Raw genomic sequence first — 17369 nt, 5'->3', positions numbered from 1 at the left:
CCTATTTCCAGCAATATTTCCAGCTGTGACAAACAAGGATACCATTGCATTTCTTCACAATAGAACTCTCTTACAGTAATCATTATCCATTGACTTGGTGTATTGATTCTGGAGTCCCAAATCTTTCTGTTAACCTTTCTTTTTAATTTACCAAAACATGTCTCCAATCTAAAGATTTCCTCTTTCCATCTCCTGACTTAAGAAGCATGTCAAATATGGAACACTGCCGTTCATCATGTATATGAGATTTTTTAAATTTTTTTTAAATTAATATGGAGTAGTATTTCCATGATATGTCACTGCTTCAATAGTACATACTCACTGGTCCTCACGTCATTTTTCTGGGCATTATTTACACATAAACAGTAAATATATTTCATGTGTAATTAAATTAAATAGGGGCTCAAATCAACACTAAATAAGAGTGGTGTATAAGGAGATACGGAATCTTCAATATTGTCAGAAGATAGCAGATGATTATTACATTGGGAAGAAAAGATACAAGCAGTTGTACTGAACTATATTTCAGCACTTTCAATATTAATAATTCACAAAAGTTGCTAAATTAAATTCATTAAATAATGAATGAAAAGTAATCAAATTAAGCAAACTGTAGTTGTGAGTAATCAGAGGTATCCATGTTTGCACATAGTTTCCCATATGCAAAGAAATGTTTGAGCAGATTGTTATTTGTTTTGTTCTCTATGCTAGTTTTAGGATTCTGCCACAAAGAAATTCAGTTGCAATATTCGTAATTAAGACAAGAAACCATATTCATTTGGGGGAAGCAGATCAAAGATGAGGGTTACCCACATTTAAAAAGAGAAGCTAAATTAAAAAAAATCCAAAAGATATAAAATTCATTTAAGATATTTAAAATTATGCAAGCAAAGATAGGTTATTACAATTCTAATTATACACAAAGTGTATCTGAAAATTAGACATTTTTTCAAAAAAATAATTAAGGGTTATAACAACTGCATTACTACTGATGCCATCTCAAGCTTCCTTTACAGCATTTAAGAGCGCTATCTTCTTAGACAAATCCTTTATTTTTTTTTTGTCAGCATTACTCTTAGTGATGTTGACTCTCTACCCATAGCAGAACATGTGACCAACTGATGTTTTATCTTACAGCATTTGATTTGTTTTTTGAGAAGGCACATTAAGTCATAATTAAAGCATTTAAAAGTCATCTTAATATTGTTCAGTTTCTGTATGCAACATACAGGTTTTCAGAAATTAATTTATTCATAGGAATAAACACCCTATAAAATGATCCAGGGACACCTGAACGATATCCGGCAAAAAATTACTAACCACAGGAGGTTATTTATAATTTTGTCCTTTCAGTTTAGTAAGTTTTTAGAAGCAGGAATTGTTTGGCATTATAAGCTCACAGAAAAATACTAGAGCTGCGACATGCTAACACACCTTTGTGGAAATGAAATGAAACTACTGAGTAGCACTTCACCTTTGTAGGTTACCCTAAGTAGAAATAGTACAATCGTGAACAAAGTGCATACAGCACATATCTACTTGATATTACTGATCCAAAATTAATAGAAAGTAACTTGCTTACCTGTCTGACACAGCATGCCTCAGCCATACATGCAAATTATTTTATTCACATAACTTTAAAAAACAGGTCTTCATTACCCAGAATAAGCATTTGAAAGGCAAATATGCATGCATAGCATTGTAACATTCATACCATGGTACTTTGTTCTAAAAATACAGAATCCATGAACAGCACTTCAATCTAAGAAATAGTTCACTGAAATTTCTTAATCTGTTGATTTCTTTAAGAAGTGGAAGCATTTAAAACGATGTCTAATTTAGCATCTAAAGAAATTTTTCAATACGTATTCAAGACTTTAGAAATTATCTCCATGATTCCAAGGGAAAACTTTCTTGTATCAGGAACTGTGAAGTGTGACATTACTTCTCGCTGCTATTGTGAAGCAAAATACATGCATGTATCTGTCTTTCACAATATACATCCTCCCTTTAGGACTGTACACTCTCCAAGTACTCGAAAAGTATTAAAGATAGCATAGATTTTGTTAAGGGTACAGTTTATGAAGAAAACATAGGATAGTCTTTCTTTTCATTACAAAATCTTGTCCACACGCTGCAAAGACTTAATTTTATGCAATTTGACAAAATCCTGTTCCTACTGAAGTCAATAGCAATTTAGACATTGACTTCAAAGGGGTCCCAATTTTCATCTTGCAAGAAGACAAGTTAATTTATGCGACATTGCTTTTAGTTTACAGAAGTTAAGTCTTTGCATGTTTCTCTTATGCAGATTTTAATAATCTTTTATTCCTGGTATTATTTCCACCAAATGTGGTTTACATTTTGAGGATAAAAATACAGAGCAAAAGAAGAATAACTGAATTCTTTTTTCGGTGTTTCAAAAAATCAAATGCCTGGAAAGAAAGCAAATGGAAAAAATATTGTTTTGCCTTGGATAGTTCAAGCTCAGACACAGTTCATTCTCGATTTCCACTGACTAAAACAATGTCAATGAGAATTGAGGGCACTCAATAGGTTCAGGTTCTAAATCAACTGAAATAATACTCCTAAGACGAATAATGATCTTTAGCAGCAGACCATCATGAAGCTGTACATATATTTATCTACATTGTACAAGGGTCACAGACATTAACTGAATGATCTACAGCTTGGGAATGTGCACATCTCATGCCTGATTCTCAATTAAGGCCTAAAATCTCTCAATTTATGGCTATTCATGGATTATAATAAAACAGCCTGCTTTAGATATCACAATTATCTGCAGAGCAACAAGACAGTTATGAGACTTCAACAAGGCAAATTTATAGAATCATCTTCAACTTCCACTGGTCAAATATTTATTAGCGGTAAATGAGGTCTTACCTGTCACTGTAGGCAGCTGCAGTGGCAGTGGCAGGCTGGGCATACCGGTAGGCAGCATAACCACCCTGAAACACAAACTCACGCTCTAACTGGATTGCTACAGCACCTTAAATAACATTTTGCAAAATTTAGCAACAACTGAAAGAGTACTCTCATGCTGTAAGTTCAGTTAAGGGGTTAAATACGTAGGAAACATGTCAGTGAATCGTTAAGCAGAATTTATCACCACAAACTTGTGCTTGTTAAGATTTGTCCCAGAGACCAGGAGAAAGCAATGAACTGTATTCATCAATGTAAGTTTTTTTACAAGACAATACTGTATTCTTCCACAAGTTTTCAAGTAGCAATTGTTCTTATGAATGAGGTGTATGTATATTAATAAAGCGATGCTGAACTTAAAAGAAAAATTCAGCTAATAATAAATTCTTTTTTGTACAAAATACGATTTATCATGTCTGGTTGATTAAACCTATGAATCTGCACACTCAATTAACACTTAACGTTACATAGGTTTCAATTTATACATAAAATTATAATGAAGAAGCAAAATTCTCTTCTTCCATGAATTAACATTCAGTTGTATGTAACAGTAATTGCAGATGTTCAATTAAGCAAACAGGACAAACAAACACACATTTGAAAGGAATTGTGTGCAGTGATGCATTGATTATCAAACTGTGAAAACAGCAGAGCTTCCTGTTCAATGGACCACGGTGTTATATCAACCATTTCAAAATGATCTCAGCATGCCAATTAACAAACACAGGCCAGTCTCCACAGATAACACAAACACGATTTACGTCCCAATTAGAATTCACCACCCCATAATCCTCTGGGACAGGGGACTTTTGTATTTCCTTTCCCACCTTCCCCCACCTTAACAAAGAGTTGAATAAGAAAGTATCAGATCACTCAGCTTTGAATAAAATTCACTCTTTTCCTAAACTGTTCGCCATAACGGATTGAATTTTTTCCTTTTTTTTTTTTTTGGAAGGCTGCATTCACACAAGCTATTATGCTGAAGCATGAAGAATAGGCTACAGTGTGTCAACCTTTACTGTAACAGGAGTACATTTCTACTGCAGGAACTTTTGTGGGGTTTCTATTTTGATTTTACAAATAAAAATTCACTCTTTCCAGAAAAAGAAATCTCAACTACTTTTACAAGCTATTTCCCCTTCTACTACTTTGCTTGGCGGAATCAATTCCATCCCTAATGTGTGTAAACCCTTGTTGGTTTCAAGATTGGAAGCGGGTTGGTTTGGGAAATCAATCCTTCAGCTGATAACGCTACGCCACCCTAAGAATAAACATATGTTTTACATATACTGACAGCTCATTAGAAACTCCAGGCTTTGAATTGTCAACTTGCTTGAGGAACATTCATTCCGATTTTTTTCAAGCACTCACACAGAGAACAGTACATTTACCTCCCGACTCGTGGTCAGCTCCCTGCCAGCAGCAATCGTGTCACACAACCGCTGGAAGAAGGCAGGGGCTTTCATAATACTCTCTACGCTCGCTCTTTTGCAGCGAGCTGCTCCTCTGTGCAAGCATGGAAGCATTGAGATGAAATACTTTCTCATTTCAGATCATTTGATTTTTATAAACCAATAGAAGGCTATTACTGTCAAAAATGTATAATAGGCACATATTGCTCGCAGGTATGTGCATACAGGCAATCAGATGTCAAATAATGTCACCAAGTGCAAACTGAGCCAGTAAACTGTGAGGCTGAGGGATGATAATGCAAGCTGCACACTTGGTCTGGCTTCTGCTACAAGGAGAAAGGTGAGAGATTAACAAAATCATCCATTCTCCCTTCTTGCTTCTGAGTGCTAAATATAGCACCTTCTTTTTTCTTTCTTTTCTATTTTTCTTTCTTTTCTATTTTTCTTTCTTTTCTATTTTTTCTTTCTTTTCATTTTTTCTTTCTTTTCATTTTTTTCTCTGAGTGCTGATATGAGGGAGTAAAAGTATAAAGAAGATAGTAAACTTGTTTGCATGATCCAGTCCTGAAAATGTGTGGCAGACTGCAAGTCATTCTGCAGCATGACATGTTCTGTTCGCCACGTGTGTGACTTCTTCGCTTGTCCTGTATTCCATTTCTAACCCCCCTTATTTAAATGTGAGACCCACTTCATTTCAATCTAACTATGCACATAATGACTCCCACCGCAGTACAGAACTGAGCACGGGCCACCATGAGAAGTATCAATCTGTTTCGGTGTTCTTAATCAGACAAAAATGAGACAGGCTGTTCACATACTGGCTGGTTTTCAATCTGCGGATGGTAGACTCCGTGAGGATTGTTTTCCCTTCCTTTATTTAACTATCACTAAAAATTGGTCAGTCTGTGAAGACAGACCCTTTCTTCCTTCCTAAATACAAGAGATTCCTTTTCTGCTTACATCTTCATTTGCTTTCATCAAAGAATTGCTGCTGAACAATGATGCTCAACTCTGAACTTTATTGAGATGCTTTGCATTCAACAGTCAGTATGACATTTGTGAGAGTCCTGGAAAGACTGACTCTAAAGCAATAAAAATAAAAAGAGATCGAAGTTATTGAATTTGCCTCAATTCTTTGGAGAACTAAAAGACAGGATGCATTTGGTTATCAGGAAAATCATAATGCCCTACCAGCCCATGTCATGATTTCATATTAATATAATTATCATATAATTGCACATAAAAACATTCTTACACAAATTACTTTGATGGGGTTTGTGTACTGCAGTTTTGGTGTGGTACTAAGTTTTCTTATTGTTTTACTTCAATTACTTTAGATGATTTATCATTGCAGTAACAAAATACTTGAAGGTACGCTTTATATTGGGAATCAGGACGGGAATCTGATTCAAACCCCTGAACTCTAAACTTCTGTGGCAAGTTCTGCTTTACAATTTTTCTCAATTTTGAACTTGGCTGATATCTTAGATGAAGAATAGACTAGTAATATTCACTACATATAAACTTCTGGAGTAATATATTAAATATTTATCTTCATGCATTAGACTATATTCCAAAATAAAATATTTAGAACAAAATTATGTAATAATTACATAATAATAAATAACAATTTTCCATTCCTATGTTTTAGGAATGTTTTTTCCCCCTCACTCTGTACATTCAAACAGAAAGTACTGCTATGCTTTAAATTATTATTTTGAAAATTCAGCTGAAATCATAAATTCAGCTAAAATAATGAAAAAATATCTACTGCCTTATCTGTGCTCCCATATTTGCTACTTCCAAAACAACAATAACACAACGTTACAGCAGTTTACGTTGTCTTAAAAAATTAAGTATAGAGTCAATACACTCGCTGTCCAAATACAGAAATACATCTCACTGGCATAAAATACTGAATGGGACACTCACAACAGTAACTGTTGCATTTCATGGGATATGAAGAATATCTGTGATTTTGTGATAGAATCTGGAAAATAAAATGCAACTGCTAGACTATTCTTATCATTTAGACACACAAAATCCATTTTCCCACATAATTATTTGAGTATTAGTATGATTTTACAAGAGTCTACATTCAGTGTAATGAGTTTTTTCCATCAGTCAGTATGTCATACCTGTGGTAACTTATTGCCATACACAGGCTCTTGCAATACTGCTCTATAAAGAAACAGAAATTTAATGAATTTAATGAGAAAGGAAAGAAGGATGGAAATAAAAATGTGAGGAAGGAATTTAGACAAATTCCCCAGAGCCACTCAGTACAATTTTCCTTTCAATGTTTCGTACATCTCTGTGGCTCAGGCAAATTGAAAAAAGAGCAGTGGAAGGTCAGTAGCCAATAGTTACAGAGAAATCTTAATCGATTTTAGAAAGAAATCGCAGAAATTTTAGATAAGATATGATAAAATGGAAGTGAACAGAAAATCAAATGCATGTGAATTTTTAAGTAAAATTTGTATATCTGTAATAAAAATAATTTCCACAAAAACGAGTTACACAAACACACATCTATAGAATACAAAACCATGTATACATGTGTTCACCTCCTCCTAAAATACCTAAATTATTTTTTTTATCTTGATCTCAAATGTACTGACAGTGTTTATTGTAGAGATAAACTAAGTGACTCTAAATGATGGGTATTTTTTTCGTTAGTTTTTCCTGTTCCTAACATATTTAACATTCTATGTGAATGGTGAGAATTATTTTTCCTCAATTTTTACTTCCTATACTTCCTTTCACTCAAGGATCTCAAAGTATTTTGTAAAAATAAATTAATCAAGGTTCAAAACCTTCTCTAGTATCGAGCATTATACCTGCCTTATTAGCTACAAATAGAGGAATAGGGTTAAAAATGGAATTAATTGTATCCAGCCCTGCAGAATATAGAAGGTAAAAGTAGTAATTTCCTCTTCCTCCACTCATATGATATTGAGGTTTAAACAGTATTTGTTCTGCTCACGGAGTAAAACTCTGACTGGGAGAATTACAACTGAACGACCCACCACCTCTTTGTGCTGGCTCAACTTTGGGAACAGGCCTATGTGAAAGGTTCAAGTCATTTCTCCACTTCTCATTCTGTTCCTGCAAGTCACAGGAAATGGCACATTCTTCCACTTACAAACCACAAAAATCTTTGGTACTTAAAAGAAAGACTTCAGTGCTAACTGAATATCCTTGCTTTTCACTTTAGATCAGCGCCTTTAAGGGCATCTGCATCAATGGACTTCTACCTAGTACGAAGGGAGCGTTGCTTAGATAATCATAGCTGCTTTTTCCTTGGGAAATAAATACGTGCTCCACCCTCAATAGCATCCTACCTTTGAGCTAAAGGCGGTGGCAGTAGCTACTGATAATCTTGGTCTATACTGCTGATTACCAAAGTATGCCTTATTCTTGACCAGCAGCTCAGAAAAAAAATCTTAAACCTATGTACTTGTATGTTGTTGTGGACTCTCACGCAGTATCACAGGTCCAAAGTCCTGAGAACAAGTTAGAAAACCTTACTGTGAACAAAAAGACTGACTAATGCACGTGGTTAAACCGCATTACCAAGGGACTTCTGAAGCTGGTGATGACGGAGTTTGGAAGTTTCTCATATTTCTTAGCCTTCCCACATTTTAGGTGTGGATTGAAGACTGACATGTTCTGAAAACATTCTTTATGACTATGGTAAAAAAAATAACACATTTAAGATAAAGCAGAGCAATAGTGTAGAGATATTAGTCTAACTGCATATTTCTGCGTCTGTTACTATTTTTGTTCATTTTGTGGAGTGTATTTTCTTGTTTTCACAGGTGTCAATCTTCATCTAGGAACTTCTATATTTGCTGGCAGGCAACCTTAATTCTCTTTTAATGACTTTTTCTCTCAGTGAATCAATACTTAATTTTAAAAGGTCTTCCTTACTTCCTAATCATCTCCTTTATTTTTCCTACTCAAAGGCACATTTGAAATGGAATTCAATAGCTCAGCTATTTCAGAAGCATTATTACGTTCCATATAGAACTATATGAAATAAAGAATATATTGTATTATATCTAGAACCATGGCTGTTGATTTTTCATTTTAGACTGTACTTTCCACCTATTTTTATATTCCTGTTCTCTTCTATTCCTCTGGTTAGTATTAACCAACTCTGGCTATTTGCTGTTCTTGGCTCACCCCGCACTTTTTACCCAAGCAGTATCTTTCTGTGTCTTCCCTCCTTCCTTTCCACAAAATGTAGTCATCAAAGGCTATATTGACAGCTTGTTATGAAAAGATTGGCATTGTCCATATTACAGTTGGTACGCAATGTAATCATATCAGAATGAAACCCACTCTGATATACTTGTTAATGCATATTTTTGGTTCGGCTTTTCAGTACTGTGTTCCTTTTGTTTTGCTTCCTGTGGTATTTTTAAGGTTCCTTTCTTTCCAATCTACCATTAAAACCTATATTGTTTAATTTTTTTTGTTTGGGTTTTTCTTTTCCCAAAGCATTTTTTCTTTCACAAAGCTTCAGCTCTGTACTTAAAATGAAAGCTGAGTAGAACTATGTCGTAATCAATTGGGATTCAGTAAATAACTTGGTCCACTGCAAACTAACACTAAGAACTAATACATTGTGAATTATAAGGTTTCTTTTGATTTATGCCAGTTTTCTCTCTATCTCTTTCCCTCCCCTGCAAAATGTTTTATACGCAAGCAAGAACAAATGTGAAGAAAAATGAATTATAAAATAATAAGCTTTGTACATTATAAAAAAAAAAATCCAGAAGAGTGTTTTAATTCTGTCAACTGCTCCAAAGGTAAATGTTCTGCTGCATTAAGAGAACTAAGAAATACAATCAGAAATACAAGGCTGCAACTGAGTGAAAACCAACACACCAGTACAGTTATTCCAATTTCTAATGCACATGACTATTCCAGACAACTAAACTGAGGCTATATTAGAAATTAGTAATTTCTTCAGTATCTTCCTCATTGAAATCACTTTCCAAAAATGTTGAAGTCTGTTAGAGAGAGTGAGGCCATCTAAAAATATTATTGCCAATGAACAAAAGAGATATTCCTGTTTTTCAGCAGCAGTGGGTTCCAGAACTATGAACAGTTACATTAACTTTTAGTTCCCACCTATACTATCACATTAAGGAATCCTGAGAAAGATGTCTTGTTGCCTTTCAGATTTTCAGGTTGGTAAACTGAGCAAAATGGATGTCACATTCCTTTGACAGTTTGAAGAAATATGAAAATTGGAAACCACACCTGAAGAAATTCCACGCTGTGCCACGTATGCTATATAGCTTGAAAATTCAGCAGCAATGTGTTTAGGTGAGATTAGAGCAGCATACTACACTTGAGTAAGCCTTTGGCAAATGGGTGATTCTTATGTGTTGTAAACAATATGTTACTGATAACATCGCTAAGTACATAAATACATAGGGAGAGAATTTTAATCCATGCTAATTTATTTTAAATATATTTTTAATCTACACAAATGAATTTTCAAATAAGCATCAGGCTCTTTCTACCTCCATCAGAAAAACAAAACCTACTTCATCCATAAATTCAAATTGTTTTCCTTCTTTATATAAAACTTATTAAAAAAAAGATCTGTTCCTTTGGAAATAGTGCTAAAAGATTGCTGATAATAAATACAAGGAATGTTTTCTAGCACTACCTATTAAATTTTTAATATTCATACCAATTTCAACTCATCCATCTCTTTGTATCTCAACAGACACAGTACAACAGAAGTACAGGTAGGTTAGAGAAAGTTCTCTGGTGAAATAAAGGTGATACCTATAACTCAGGTCCAGATTGCTTTATCAAAATAATAACAAATGTGAACAATTACTGGAGTGTCAGTAAAATATTTTCTATCTACACATAGGGTATAAGAATTAATTATTTTAGAACAGTGAAATTCAGCCTCAACCACCTGAAACCTCTTGCATACTCAGACATAAGTAGCCTCCCTGTATACATTCAGGGTAAAAACTTCAGTATTGGCAAGAAACTTAAATAAAAAAAAAAAATTTAAAAGGAAATTGGTGACCAATGAGGTGAAGTAGGTAATGATAGATCCAGCACTATAAATCTTTACTGACAAATATAACCACTTCTTATATCATGAGCAGTCTCTACCCGTTTTATTTAAATTGAAATAAGTGGATTTTAAAAGAGCAGATGGAAGTCTACTCAGATTACAGACAATAGGGAGCCATATCTTAAACTTACTATGTAATTAAGCTCTACTATCAGCATGGCACTTACGTATACCCAATGTTGCCTGGATTTGGGAAATCTGTATCTCTCCATAAAGTATTTTCATACTTCAGGTGTTAATAATACTCAGCTTGCCTTGATTTTTAAAAACGAGCTTTTGGGGATTTGCAGAAGAATGTTTCTGTTTTGTTTTTATTTTTCCTTTGAACTTCAATTTTGAAGGGAGACGCCCCTCCATACACGCACACACATTTTTCACATCTTTTTGCATTCATTCAGCATTTGATTGAAGAGTTAATTCAGCTCCACTGAACAATGATAGATGTAATGAACAGAAAGGTCTTCCAATGTGAGAGATATTCTTCTCAATTCTTTCTGACAGGCAAAGGATGGTAAATAGACAAAACAGAGTCAAGCTAGGCAGCAAACTTGTAAAAAGAATGACTCTGGTAATGTACAAGGACAGCATGCACATCAATGAATACTTACATAAATGTCTGCACCATAAAATCCATCCTGGTATACAACACTGCAAGGATGCACACACAAAGAAAAACATCCATATTAGTGCATTTCCACATGCAAATGCCACCAACCCCTGCACAGCTGAGGTTAGTCTTGTCACAAGAACAGAGGGAGCGGGGAAGGAAGGCAATCTTCACATTGGTTAAGGAGGTTGGTAGTAATTATCAGAAGTGAAACTGTACTGAATACATCATCTTATAATGTATGCCAAATGCTTAGTCAAGGAGAGGCAAAGCATGGCAGGATTGGAAAATACTTTTGATAAGGTTTGGGGTCTTTTTTCTTCTTCTTTTCTAAGAAACCACATATTGGCAGCATTTTTTCTATAAAAATTTTCAGTGGGCCAATCCTACAATCAGTTTTAATAAGTTAACAAAATGCTATCTCTTGAACTACCACTTTCTTGTCCTGCAACTTTGTCAACCCTCTGAAACAAAGCAGTAGTTGTCACTACTTAGACGGAAAACAAAACACAGCATAAGTTTATATGGTGAGAGGAATATGTGAAATAACTCTACTGGTGGTATTCTACCCATTGGGTCAAATCTCAGTATGTCAATGTACACAGAGATGAGAGTATTCATAGCTACTGCATTGTTGGCTCGATACGCATTTCCGATAGTGACAACAGTTCTGTTAGGAATGTCATGGCGTTATTCTTACAAAAAAAGTATTAACCTTCCTCACTTTATCATTTTACAACTTCGGCGAACATGCCAATAGTTCTAGGCTCCCCTGCAGTTTTGGTTGGATACATTACTACTACTTATCTGAAAAAATGCAGTATTGTTATATTGCTGTTAACAGTTTACCCAGAGACTGCTGCAATTCAGCTAAGATAAATCATCAGTGTAAATAGTTCAAATTTTAGATTCTAAACCCTTCAGGATAAATGACATAGTATGACAAAGATGGTTTAAATGATTACACTAGATAAAACTGGAAGTACACAACAGTGGCCTACCAATTACACACATTACGCAAGTCCTGCAATTTTACATTCATTTGGCAGTTCTGCAACTTAAAATGGGTATTTCCAATATCAGAATCAACCCAAGCTGTTTCGAGAGCTAAATATGAGAGCACACAATAGGTCTTTTGCAACAATATTTTCAATTTAGGAATACTATTATCTGGAAATAAGTTATTACCAAGTTGCTAGCCTAAGCTGTTTTGCAATTCCAACAAGAATTTTCATGTCAGAAATATAACTGATGTATTGAGGTCAATGACCAAAACCCACAGGGCTGAGCTGGTATGTGTCTAAGTCAGAATCACTTGAAAAAATCATAAATATGCATACATGCACAGAAACCACATTGATAAAACCCCATTGACGATAAAGTTTGCTATGGAATAATAATGTGTGAAAACTTGGCTCCACTTAAATCAGAGTGTCTACCATTTGCTTCAGTAAGGTCAGACCTTTACTCATCTATTTTTCTATTTATTAAGTCTGCAGAGCAAAATATGCCAAACGTGGTCTACACTGGTAGCTTTCAGAGAGCTTGCTATTTACATTGTAGCGTACCTTCATTTTGGGTTTGACATTCTGATTCTTTTAAAACATTACAAGTTTTTCTTATACCTGTTTGCATGTAAGAAATAAAACATTCCATGTGACTGCAAGGTTCAAGTACACAATCGTGAACAACATGGAAGGAGTTTTATGGGATGATATACAAATGATACAAAGTTTACTGAAGTTGGAGGCCCCTCAACCACAACCCTCAGCTCCTCTTAACTGTGTGCCACTTGTGCTGGGAGGAGGTGGAGGAGTTGGGAATGAAGGAGTGAAGTTGAGCCTGGGAAGAACAGCGGGGAGCAGGGGAAGGTGCTTTAGGTTCTGTCTTTGTTTCTAACCATCCAACTGCATCTTAATAGGCAATAAAAGAAATTAATTTTCCAGTCAAGTCTGTTTTGCCCGTGACGGTAATCGGTAAGCAATCTCCCTGTCTTTGTCTCAGCCCAAGAGCTTTTCCATCTTACTTTCTCCCCCTATACTCTTGAGGAGGGGGAATGAGAGAGCGCAGCTGGGTCAGGGTCTGGCAGCCAGCCAAGGTCAACCCACCACAGTACAGTAAAACATACCATTTTCAATTACTATTAAACATTACTATTCAGAAAATAATGCTTTTGAGAGAATATGCGTCAGAAAGGGGACCTTTTTTCTTCCTCTTCTTGGTGATCTGTGGACATACAGCGAAGATGTCGCAAGGCAAATAGGGGCTGATACAATTTGAATTCCCAAGTGCGTCTCGATGTACTCTCGGGTAGGATCCTTCATTCACCTAGGCCTTCCTTTTATATATAACGTGCAGTCATGTACTGACAGAAACTTATTTTGAATTCTAAAAATGCAACTGCTTGATAAATATTATACCGAAGGAAGTACCTAACACTAAAAAGAGACATGAATGCATGACTCCGTCATTAAACAGAGTTAGTATTAAGATGAAGTGACAGAATCAGGCAAAAGAGTATATCCCAAGCAGGACAGGCACCGTGAAAAGATATCAGCTGATTTTGTCTTATTTCCTCCATATGGTCTTGTAGTATGATAGTGATGTTAAATATAAAATCATCTGCTTCTTTTGAAGTTTGAAGAAAAGTAATTCTTCACACTTTCATAGATTTTTCAGAGAATATTTTCTCTATTCACTGTCCTTGTCATTTGTTGACTCCTGCGAGTGAATCTTACCAGAGGAGTCAAATGTATTTTCTAATAGCACCCTTCATCAGAAGGACAAAGTGTAAAACATCAAAAGCTATGTTTTGCTCTTGTGCTTTTCTTTCCTTCAGTATATAATTTTCCAAAGGGTAATTTGCTTGGCTTATCATCCCCTTTTCTCTCTCCGAAGCTGTAGGCAGAAAACAGATGATAAGTCTCAAGCATGGGAACAGACTGAATGCATCACACAGGGACCCATCACACCACAGCTCCTTTTACACTTTATATTCAAAAAATTGTCTTGGCAGACAGATAAATCTTGAGTTCCTTGTAAACCAACACAGGGTCTAGAAATAGCCACGTTACTGAAATCTGAATTACTTCACCCAGGAACGGATGATATGTTAATACGCTACCTGGAGGCATTAAAATAAGAACAACAAATTTGGGGGATTTATTCAGTTGTATTTTATGATTTTATTGTGCTAAGGAAAACTCAGAGAAGAGAGAAAGCTTGATTTAATAAGAAAATGTGCATCTAAATAACATCAGATGTGGCAATCATTTCCTGAAATTATTTTTCTATCAGTATGAAACTCTTTTCTCACCAACTATTATACAGCTGCTTTAGCATGATTTTAGCTGCTGTATTTTAGTCTGTGTCTTATAATCATTTTTTGTAACTATATTAAGAAAAACTCTTTACTAGTTTAGATTCCACCTTTATAATATCCAGGGAGGAATACATCTGTCTTCATTATAATTTTTCTATCCTCATCTTTCAAAAGGATTGGGTTGGATAATCTATCAATGACATAAGAAGACAGTTCTTGACTGCACAAATCTTAGTTCAGTAACTTCATAGCAGCTGAGTATATATGGCCCTCAGCCATACACACAATTTGCACAAGTTAACATAAATAACCTAAGGCAGATTAAGTGCGTGGAGTGATTGATTCAGTGTAACAAACAGGCATTACAGTCATGATTTCATTCATTGTGATCGGAATCATGGTCATAGTTCGCTATTTTCCCTCCATCACAAGTAAGAGAAAGCACCTGAGGAACAAAAGTTCTCAGTTTTCTGATTGCTGGTAGTCACCTTCACTGTCCTATGCATATTTTCCAGATTTGGGTCACCTTTTATATGAAGTTTTCATAAAACAAATAGTAGAAGAAACGCAACTACAACCTTATTTAAAATAAACCAAAGAAAAGACTGAGAATTAAAGTAACACCTTTCGACACCCTAATAACACAACTTTCACTGTTGTAGAAACACAACTGAAACTCTTGTATGAGGCTGTTTCAACTTTTTAAAATGTTCTCTAATTCCAGGTTCTTGTCTTTCCAGTTTCAACATTTTCTGCAACGAACAAGTTATATTATCTGCTTTGGAAAATTAATTGAGGGCATTGCTGCAGAGAACAAAGCTGGAAGACATAAATCACTATATGCTGGCAAAACACATTTTTTCTTCTAACAATTGCACATATATATATACACACATACTTATATAAAGCACAAAGTCCAATGTAAGAGGAAGTTTCTGTGAGCCCAAAGAAATGTATTGGAAAAGACCATAACCACCGTAGTAGACGTAGTAGCTTATATTAATTATCCCTTCTTCTTAAATTCTGAATAAGATGTTGGAAAATAAAGCTTCTTTCTCATTTTGAATCTCTTAGAACGTAGCACTTCAAAACAATTATTTTAACAAAGGGGAACAGATTCTGAATAGTCTCTGTTACTTCTCCACCACCCTCCCCAACTTCACAATTTTATTTAAGGTTGGGGGAGGAGGGGTATTCTTTTTTTCAAAGAGAAAAAAACCATATCGCTATCCCCTGTTTTCCCAGGAAAGACACCAGAAGTGAAGATATGGGCTGAAAGCTAATTCTCTGTTAGCTTCATCAGAACTGGAAGGAGCGGAGGAGACAAGGTCATCACACACCAAACTTGTGAAGAACTTGAGGCAAATGATGCTGGAATAGAAGGGCTTCTCATTAGTTTTACTAATACTGCAATCTACTACTAATATCTGCTATGCTACCAGATATATAGTGACACATGCTTTTCTTGACAGCAGTTTGAAGATGGAACATCATATTCATGATGCTTTACTATTTGGTGAATGATTTTCAAGAATGCTGAGGTACTAGTTGCTGCAGAATTCAAAAGTGATTACAGGTAGCAAAATCAGATCACCTGCTTTCAGTAGTTTGCCAAAGAAAACAAAACCTGCTTCTTTCTCCTTTCTTTTGGCAATGTAAGTACTGCCAACTGCATCCGAAATCTGTCATAAGAGTACGTTTACTAGTAGTTTCTGCTTTATTAGGGCATTTCTTACACCATTAGTAGGCACTTTGTCAATAAAATAGATAAGCCTACAAAGACACAAATCAAGCCAAGAAGACATTGGTTTTTACATCGATGTCTTTTTCTTTTTTTTTTTTTTTTTTATCATTTAAAAATTATTTTGTACAAAACACTATCTAGTACCCAGAGAGAAACCCGCAAGAAAGGTCAAAGAAGCAGTAAGCAAAAATCCTCCCACATGGAAGCTGCTCCAAGAAAGAAGGTCAGCTTAATATAGTAACTGCTTTGCTCCTCAACCAAGTCACCAATCTTTCTGTGAAGTTCCCGGAGCTCCCCTTGAGATAAGCAGGCAATAGCTCATAGCTCACAGCTACATCCTCCTATACGGACGGGCTCTGCTCTCCCTGCACCTCTCAGGCCATACACAATGTGACCATCTCTTGCTTCTCTTCCTCCGGCAGCACAGTGGTGAAGCTTAGCTCTCTATGCCATGTAGATCTCCAAACTCTAAATTTCAGCATTCAGTTTTCTCACACAAATGAAGCTTTACTCCCTCATTTCAGTTTCAGTAGATTTTTATGGTACACAGATGAATTATACATACAAAGTTATGAATAAGCTGCACATTGTAGTATTTCAAGGCATTAGAAATTATGCCACAGATACTAAAAATGAAGTATTTTCCTTGAGCTAATAAACAAGATGCTATCTCAAGGAATTAGTGAAATGCCTCACTCGCAAGTAAAGGATCCATTAATTATTTACGTAGTGCTACATATCTCATGAACACTGATTTCATTTTTAAATGACACATTTTAAAGCATGTGTGCTGTTTTTTGATTTATAAGAAAACAATGGCCTTGAGTATGGCAATAATCAACGATTTTCCTCAGACCTAGCAAAGTCTGCCATGTTTGCTGTTTCCCAGTAACCATGAGGCACAGCAGAAGAGAGCTTTCCATGTGAATCACATGAACTTGTTTTGCCTAATGACCACAAGATATTCCAGATTTCTTTACAGCCTGGGACTCATTTCCATTTCTTAACTTTGTTGAAAAACCCTTTCTAAGGAAAATGTCCCAGTTCGTATCAAACAGGACACCAGTGAACAAGAACAACTACAGATTCAAGGGAGACTGAATAGAAAGGAGGCTTTTGTCACAGAGCAGGGAATCCTGAGACAGCGCTGCTGAGATCAACACTAGTAAGCAGCATGTCAGTCTAGTCTGAGAAATAGACGTTTCTAGCTTTACAGTTGATTT

At 35.4% G+C, this 17369-nt stretch overlaps 1 protein-coding gene across 13 annotated transcripts in view; it reads right to left on the bottom strand.

Moving 5' to 3' along the window:
• Positions 1 to 17369, bottom strand: part of RBFOX1 (RNA binding fox-1 homolog 1) — a 939260-nt gene that overhangs the window by 31222 nt on the left and 890669 nt on the right. For 11 of the 13 annotated variants that reach the window (XM_075018323.1, XM_075018330.1, XM_075018325.1 and 8 more), the window contains 2 exons: positions 11082 to 11121; positions 2905 to 2969 (listed from right to left, as the gene is read on the bottom strand). In XM_075018323.1, the coding sequence (XP_074874424.1) occupies positions 2905 to 2969; positions 11082 to 11121 (105 nt within the window). Of the gene's footprint in view, positions 1 to 2904; positions 2970 to 6493; positions 6537 to 11081; positions 11122 to 17369 lie in introns of all 13 variants that reach the window. The other 2 variants (XM_075018335.1, XM_075018336.1) reach the window with 1 other exon arrangement.

This window comes from Buteo buteo, chromosome 29, assembly GCF_964188355.1.
Source record: "Buteo buteo chromosome 29, bButBut1.hap1.1, whole genome shotgun sequence".
Lineage (NCBI taxonomy): Eukaryota > Metazoa > Chordata > Aves > Accipitriformes > Accipitridae > Buteo > Buteo buteo.
This window is presented reverse-complemented; position numbering and strand designations above follow the sequence as displayed.